Source organism: Morone saxatilis, unplaced genomic scaffold (genome assembly GCF_004916995.1).
Source record: "Morone saxatilis isolate NCDOM2014 unplaced genomic scaffold, NCSU_SB_2.0 Contig12, whole genome shotgun sequence".
NCBI classification, from domain to species: domain Eukaryota; kingdom Metazoa; phylum Chordata; class Actinopteri; family Moronidae; genus Morone; species Morone saxatilis.
Window position 1 is genome coordinate 7,175,950 of NW_023339674.1, and position 8,541 is coordinate 7,184,490.

At 38.9% G+C, this 8,541-nt stretch overlaps 1 protein-coding gene across 2 annotated transcripts in view; it reads left to right on the forward strand.

Annotated features, from left to right (window-relative positions):
- The window catches only part of lepr (leptin receptor), a 44,082-nt gene that overhangs the window by 9,340 nt on the left and 26,201 nt on the right, over positions 1-8,541 (forward strand). The window contains exons 1-2 of one of the 2 annotated variants that reach the window (XM_035652806.1): positions 5,424-5,674; positions 8,453-8,510. In XM_035652806.1, coding sequence (XP_035508699.1) covers positions 5,635-5,674; positions 8,453-8,510 — 98 coding nt within the window. In that variant the 5' untranslated portion in view covers positions 5,424-5,634. Of the gene's footprint in view, positions 1-5,423; positions 5,675-8,452; positions 8,511-8,541 lie in introns of those variants that run through there. The other variant, XM_035652807.1, reaches the window with a different exon arrangement.

The window sequence follows — 8,541 nt, forward strand, 5'->3', positions numbered from 1 at the left end:
TCATTATGCACAGAAACACATGCTGGATGGCGACCAGCCTCATCCCTGTGCTGCAGCCAAATGTTCTTTCCCAGGGAGGCAGAGTAGGGCGGGTCATGACTTCGCCATCCTGGAAGAAAAGAAATTGCTTGAATGCTCTCTAACAATGGCCCATTGTCTGACCTTATTACCTTGCTTTCACAGAAGTGCACTACAGTGATAGATACGATTCAACTTATTACGTATAATCAAGTTACATTACATCCTTCAGTGATCACAGAGGTTGCAGGTTCACACTGCAGCAGAATCACACATGTATTTAAAATAAAGCGATAACATCATCCCCTTCAGTGACATCATCCCAACCAGTCTGCAAATCTGACATCATCCTCTTGGTATGTAATCCCTCCTTCCCCAAGGATTTTTTTTTTCTCCTGTGCAGAATCTGATTAATTATTCATGAACGGCTTCCCTGTTGGACTTGCAGTCACATTTTACACTGCAGGGTGTAACAGTGAACTCATAATGTTGACACAGTGTGTAAAGCTTATCTTATCTACCGCAGTGATGATACTGTTTAGCTCTGTTGTCAAATCATCCCCTTAAGCAATGATGACATGACAATAATGATGATGAACTGATGTCATGTTGCTGTTGGTGAGATGGTCTGACAGTGACACGACTATTTAACCCATGACTATTTGAACCTGGGTAAAATAGTATTTTCAAATATGTTTATTGGCATTTAAAGGGTCCAATAGATGATATTTGTCAAATATAGTACAAAAATGGCTGAGTATGCTGACTCAGAAGGAATTTGACTCCGGCTGTCATTAATTATGCCCATACTGGGTCTGTAACACCCAATTCATCATGTTATAAGTGAAATTGGCATCGTATCAACTCTAATACTTAAAAATAATAATAATGATAGCAATAGAGTAGAACAAGAAATAAGTGAAAACATATAAATAAATTAATAAATAATGCTGTGTCCTTAATACAGTGAATCAAGGAAGTAGACTATTGTTTGTTACTTATTTATTTACTTGTTTATTTCTTTATTTTGCATGAGGATTACATACCAAGAGGATGATGTCATTTTTGCACACAGGTTGGGCTGATGTCATTTGTGGGAATGATGTCATCTCCTCATTTTGAATGCATGCTGTAGGTGGTGCTGCTGCTGCAGTGGTTTCCCCTGATCACGCTCTCTCCCACATTCTTGTCTGATCAGTGAACCTTACATTTTAACTCTGTTTTATATGCAGTAGGCTATAAATCTCATATTTCAATATCACTTCAATGCTGTGTTGTGAAAGAATTTTAATTATTCTCAGACACAGGAATTGAAAGCAGATGTCTGAATAAGAATGTCTGCATTTTTCCGCTATTACAAATAACTCCCATCCATCAGAAAGTGTTTTTCTGCTTCTTTCATCAGCATGTCATGTTCAATCATCCAGTATGTGTTATGTTTTGGAATACATTTTTTTTAAAATTATAAATCCAAATTTTCAGTCAGTATCAGTTTATTACCAATCTATCCTCTGGCACATGTTTGCAACAATTAGTCATGTGGCAATAACATGACTCACTTTACTTTTGTATACTGTTTTCTTTAAAAACTATTTCTGCTCCCCTGAAGGGATTTAGGATGAGTGTGAAATGAGATGCTGCTAATCCCCAACAGTCACAGCAACATTCAGCGTAGTGCCAGGCTGCTGACAGTAATGAGCAAAATCCATCTCTATAAAAATCAGTGGGTTGTAAAATTTAAGGGATGCGCCTCCATCATGACGCAGATCAAGGAAATTCATTTGCAAATGAACTGCCTCCCCTTCACGCAGACAAATTTATGCAAGCACACAATGACGCATCCTTTCTACGTCATGAAGTTTGATAGTGACTGCGGCAGTGTCTCTCGCTGCGGCTCACTCACACACAAAACCCTGTACTACTGAGGGCATTGTATTGCAGGCTAAAGGCTTACCCAAACCTTGCCTAACCTTAACATAACCTCAGCCTGGTCATAATTCCAACTTGGGCAGTATAATGGCTTTGCGGTTCGCACATCTGCCACCCAGTAAGAAGGTCTTTTTAGCTTGTTTTCACCATATGTGCCTTGGTTTCCACCAGGGGCTACGGTTTCCTCTCACAATCCAAAAGAACGCAGGTTAGATGAATTGGAAACTCTCATATGTGCAAATGTGCGTGTGAATGTCCAGATACATTAAGCTTGTTATGGACCGTGTGTTTCTTGCTTGTCAGCTGCTATACAATAAACCCGATGCTTGGATACTATTATAACCTTAACTCTAAAACCAACTCTAGCTCTAAAATAAATGGTTTATCATGGAGGACTGGAGTTTTCTCCCCACAGTGTACAGTACTACAGTACTGCGATTGTAAGGGAAATGTACTGTGTACATTAATTTCCTTAGCCTAGTCATAATTTGGAAATGTCTAATCCCTAACATTATTGGTTTACACCGTGGGGACCTCATATGTACTGATTTTGTATCTCTACAACGCACACATTTACACACTGTGTGTCTTTTGACAACCAAAACGGACTCAGCATACCAATAAAGAAGAAAGTATAATCAAAGGTGTGGGATTGTGAAATGAACAACTTAATTACCACTCACGCTTGCTGATAGATCCGCCATTTGCTTCTCCCTATGATATTCACTTATTCAAACGATCATTGTTGCAAATACTCGTATATGAAATTTTCCATAATTCCACAAATGTACAAGGCTCTGATCTGTCTGGCAGCCAGTGACTTACTGCTGTATTATATTATATTTAATCCCATTACACCCATGCAGACAGCTATCCACAGAAAACAAGCAGCCAGATGTGTTGGGAACCTTCGTTATAATCATGAGCGAAGAAAGAGAGCTAGTAGACTGTGCAAAACACAAGAAAACAAACAGCAGTAAACAAGCATTTGTAAATGTAATGATTCTTCCTCGTTAAATAGATGTGTAAATGTGCTGTGGTCCATTTGTGACATGGCAGTCATTAGAACTGTAAATACATTACATTCTTTCAAACAGCACATCCATTGATTGGCTAATCTTTTTGTAATTTCTTTTCTCTCTTAAAAGAATCTATATATAATTGTGGTTCACAGTGCAAATGGATTCTAAAGTCTTTGCAATCATTTTTTAGTTTGCTGCTCGCAAATCAAACACCACCTGTAAATATTAAGCCTGTGTGAAACACTGATAAGCTGTAAGCACAAATGATGCCCTATTTATCCATGTCCACCTTCACTCTCATCTTACTGACAGTAATCGTAATAATCAGTTGTGTTTTCCATTGAAACAAACCATCTTTTTCCTCTAAAATACTGAGTTTCACCTCTGTTTCTGCTCAACACATGAAAATTAAAGCTATAATCTGAAGGACAAAATTGTATAGACACCAGGCAGCACTACAGTAATACAGTATGTTCTGGATTTTAAAACTGATGTGTCATGGAAGTTAAAAGTTTGGGAAACATGGACTGTATAATATAAATATGACACACAAATATCAAGCTACATTACCAGGACAACAAAATCATTCACTATTCACTCTTCTATGTGGAATTCCCTGTGTAGTTAATAACCACACAGACATACTTTCCATTCAAATAAACTCAAATAACTGATTATTGACTGGACCGTCTGTTTGCATTTGGAAAAGTAGGTTGACTTAGCGGTGTGGCCAAGGATCCACATCTGGACAGAGATTTTTTTCCAGGACTAAAACAGTGGGCTTTTTAGAAAGAATTTCTCAGCAGACGCCTGTTTGCACCTCTGTTTGTCCACCGTTCCACTGCAGTCTGTTGACTCCTGTTTCATACAAATAAAATTCAAGACGTGTGTGTATGACCGACATTTTGGAATATCTGTGAGTGGTTTTTAACAGACAGTGGCAGTTCTGTAGTTCCCTAGAAGTTTTTTCTTCGAAGGAAGAGATACAGAAAGCAAAAGGGAGTGATATTCAGAGGAAGACAGAGAAGTTGGGCTGATTAAAGTTTAGTATCGTGTTGGTCTTCACGGTGCCAGCAGTGTATTTATCATGACTTACAGCTCATGATAAGCGGCTGAGGCAATCCCCAATACCACTGTGAACCAAAAGATAAGCAAACAGCACATTTACACACAATGTAATTTGACCTATTTTTGGACATATAATAATTAACAAAACACTGTCAAACCTCAAAGTATTGCTCGGAATCCTGGGAAGTTGTGTACTGTTATAGCTTTGAATAATGAATACTCAAATTAAAATAAAAGAAATAATCTCTTGTTAAGAAAAGAAAGCTGAAATGTTGTGACATTTCATAGTTGTTTGGGGTATTTCTTCATTCATTACCAGCAGAGTAACCACTACAGATTAATGTGCACAGCTGCAGACTCACTTATTTGTAAAAATGCAGCTTGAGAACCATAAATCAAGATGGGAAGATATTTTGCATGTTTAGGGAACAACATTTTAAGCTACACCCTTGGTGACAGCTAAAAACAAACAAAGCTACAAGTAGGACGTTCTGTCATGTGTTAGCCCTATAGACTGGCAACCAGGGTGTATGCATCCACTCGCCCACTGTGGTGTCACCCCTGTGGATAGATGGATGGATAAACATATTATAATATTCTAATTTTTTAGAAAACTATGAAAACCAGCCAACATTCATTACCAGTTTCCATTGTAGAAGTAGCAAAAATTTGAGTAAAGTACTTACATAAAGCTGCAAACTTCTGTCAGCTAATTATATGATGCTATAAAATACAATATGTTTATATTAATGTTGCTGCTGACACATAATCAAAATATAGGTTTTGTGGTTGGTTGATGCTGAGCGACTATTTTCTATCATGTTGAATATTTTATCACATTGCATCCTAGTTCATAAGATGATTTTTATGTAAAGAGTCTCAATCTGCAGAGTTACTAGTTATGGATGAAAGATAAAAGTCGCCTGATGATCATTTTTGCATAATAATTTTCAATGTAACTAAAAGAACATTAAAATTCATGATGACGTGACTTTTGTTACATGTTTTCTCACATCTGGAGAACACGGTTTGTAGGCCAGGGCATCATAATGCTGTTTTGTCACCCACAAAAAACTGCAGCTTCTGTAATTTGGATATTGCAGTTTCAATAATATTTGGATTATTTGTGTAGCCCTAAATATTTGTAGTGGGGTGGAAGTATAAAGTATTGACCTACAGTACCAGTGTACTGAAGTACAGTAGGCTACTTATTACATTCCACCACTCTGTGTTGTTTCAGCTTTTTATTCCCAAACAAATGGTTGTTTGAAGTAGGCTTATGTACACAACCAAAGTAGTAGGATTTCCGGAGGTGTTCGTGAACGCCTCACGGTGGGCTGGCCGCTGCTGTGTCTGTCAGAGCCTCTCCCTCCTCTGTCCCAGCTCCGGTGTTCAGTCTCGTTTCTTCACGCCGGGAGGCTCAGCTGGTGCTCACGTCAGTCAGCCAGCTGCGGTGTGTGCGTGTGTGTGTCGGTGTGTGTGTGAGAGAGAGAGACAGAGAGAGAAAACGCGTTTCTGTTTGAGGAATCAAACTCAGACTCAACCATGGAAAGGCAACTCTGACAGATCTTCACTGAGGATTTTAAACTTCCCCTGAATGACTCCTGGACACGAAACCGCAAGAGTTCTTTTTCCACGTAAGGAACCGCTCTCATTGTTACTAATTCTCACCTTTTACGCCTTTGTTAATCAAATTATGATATTTCTTTGCGGTCGGAACCAGTGACCTTTCAGACCCCCTTTCTCTCCACACAGAGGTGGGGAATTACTCACCCACATGTGTCAAACTGACAGCTTGAATGTTTTTCACTCCTGATTTATTTTGTGGGGTTTTCTGTCATTTCGGGACCAAACTTATAGCTCTTTACAATTGTGCTGTAATACTGTACTGTTGTACAACTATTCCATTTAGACTCGCCTAGACTAGACGTATATAGATACTTTATTCATGTTTTTCCCGGTGGGAACGTGCAGTGCATTGACTGTTGGTGAGTTTGAACTTTTCTATTCTCTATCCTTTGAGAGATATATAGTTTTAATATGCTTACAGTTTATTATATTGTTCTCTCTTGTTCGTGATGCACTTTTCATCCTGGGAAAAGTGTCAGGAGGAGAATAACCACTGTAAATGGCTATTTAACCACTTTTCTTATGAAGGGAACAACGTGCTGTAGCTCCTGTANNNNGGGGGGGGGGGGAGAGAGACAAGCCCCAGCGCGCCTCCATTCAGAGCAGCTTCAGACTGTCAGGGAGTGAGTCACACCAGGATGAATAGTTGGTCGAGGTGGAGTCCTCGGAGGACGAGGAGCAGAGGGGCAGAGCTTCCTTTACATGTGGAAAATAGTTTCAGATTTTTCTTGATCGAGACTAATTGTTTCCAAAGAGGATAAGGAAGCAGGGGAAAACACATGGCAACTTTACAAAAGGAAGAGAGGAATAATACATTGTTGCTGCTTCTTTTAGTGAGGTCTGGTTTTACCTGTGTGTTCACCTTAATATGCATCAGTGGTTTTCAACAACTTGTCAGAACTGACGTCTGTTTTTATAAGACAACAAAGGCTTCATTGATTGAATGTTTGGCTGCTGTTAGTTTCCTCTTTTTTGTTCATATCCTCCCTGGAGATTGGTCTCTCATCCTGGGTGACTTTGGAGCATCCATTGGCTGACCCAGGGCAGTTTTGTTGACAGTGAGCTAAGCACTTTATGCGCAGAGACTGGAGCTCGTAGTAATGGATGCATATTATTATTCTAATGTTATGGCTCTGTGGTTTTGCATCATAAAAATCTGGTAAACCAACAGTTGACTCTGGTTAAGCTTTAAACCCTAACTCAACCTCACTGTTATGAGAAGACAGTTCATATAAAATCATTTCTGTAGAGTCTCACCACTTGCTTACTAAGTGATGTAAATTAGTCAGAGATTGTGTTAACTCTTCATACTCTGAAACCTCAGTGGTTCAAATCAGTGAGCAGGATTTCTTTGTGGAAATGCTGGATTTCCTCTTTTTTGCATCAATGTTAAAATGCATTAAATCAAAATATCATTAATATCATGATATGAAAATGAAACCATTTAAACATTTGTTTTTTGTGCAAATAAGGATCTTCGGTTGCTGCTTATTTCCATCTAACATGCAAATTAAATTGGGTGTGAAACCTTCTACTGTCATTTGAGGCTATTTAAAAATACAAGGTAAACATTTCCAGTCCATTCAAAGATTCACATTACGTGGGGGAAAAAGTTTCTTTCGCAAGTTGTCAATACCAACGCTTTGGGTTATGGTAAATGGGTGCCATTCATGCTCCCCAGCTGTCAGATGTGACGCTTTGGATTTTACTACCTGAGAAAGAGATAATCAACTATCTTTATGCAGAATGACTGGCCCCACCTTTAACATAGAAAACATTTCTATCTGCCTGTATTTACAGATAAGTGATTACACAGAGCGCTGCGGAGAGTAATGACAGATCATTACTAGTCCCAGGTACTATTGATGCTGAAGCTTTGTTTTGAACACCTGGGGGTGGTGACATACGATCTCTGGTCCAGTCTGTTTTTGTTTCCAGTGGCTAATGTGCACTGACACACGTACACACACACACACACACACACACACACACATAGACATAAACAGATTGTACACTTTGAGAGATTCTTCTACACATCGACAAATTGAGTACACATTTACAGATTGGTTTGCAAATGATCACCTTATTACACACAAACTGAACACAAGGTTCCTGGCATGAACACACACATACATGTAAGCTTGTCCGTGCTGCTGCATGCTGTGTTTGTGTTGGTCTCACATATCAGTGTATCAGTGTATTAATAGATGTGCTCACTGGCCTGTGTGAAGTTACACTGTAAAAATGTATCGCCTTGCTGCTCTGTTTTAGCACCACAACGAGTAGAAGAGAGCTTTACAACGAAGAGCATTGCCAGTGAAAATAAAGCAACACATAAATCAGTCAGAGAGGAAACATTTTCATTGTGAAAAATGCCTAGAAGAGAATTGAAGGTTGGATTTTAAATGGTGAAAAAACAATCGGAACCAAAAATAACAATGTGATTTCACTGTAAGGGGACTTCCTTCAGTGCCAGAATTAGCTTTTCTCATGCATGAACTGCAGAAGGTTGGAGAGGTAAAGTGAGAGGTGCTCTTATCAGGAAGAAAAGATGTACCTTAGAAAGTCTATTAATGCCACAAATAGAAAAAAAAATGCCTTTGCAGTCTGTCTGCTCTGCCTTTGACAAGAATTTGAAGTATTTTTTTTCTAATGTTTTACACCTTTTCATTCCAATCATGACACAGGTATTCTTCCTGCTGGAGCCAGAATTGACTTTCACTGCTTTAAATCCTTATGTATTATCACCTCAAGCGGCCTCTGAAAACCTCTCTTTCTCTCCTCAGTGAGATTCACCCCAGCCAAAGCCCTGCAAGGCCATGCTCATGCTATGACCACTACAATGTAAGTATTTTGGTATAAAGACTAATCTGCT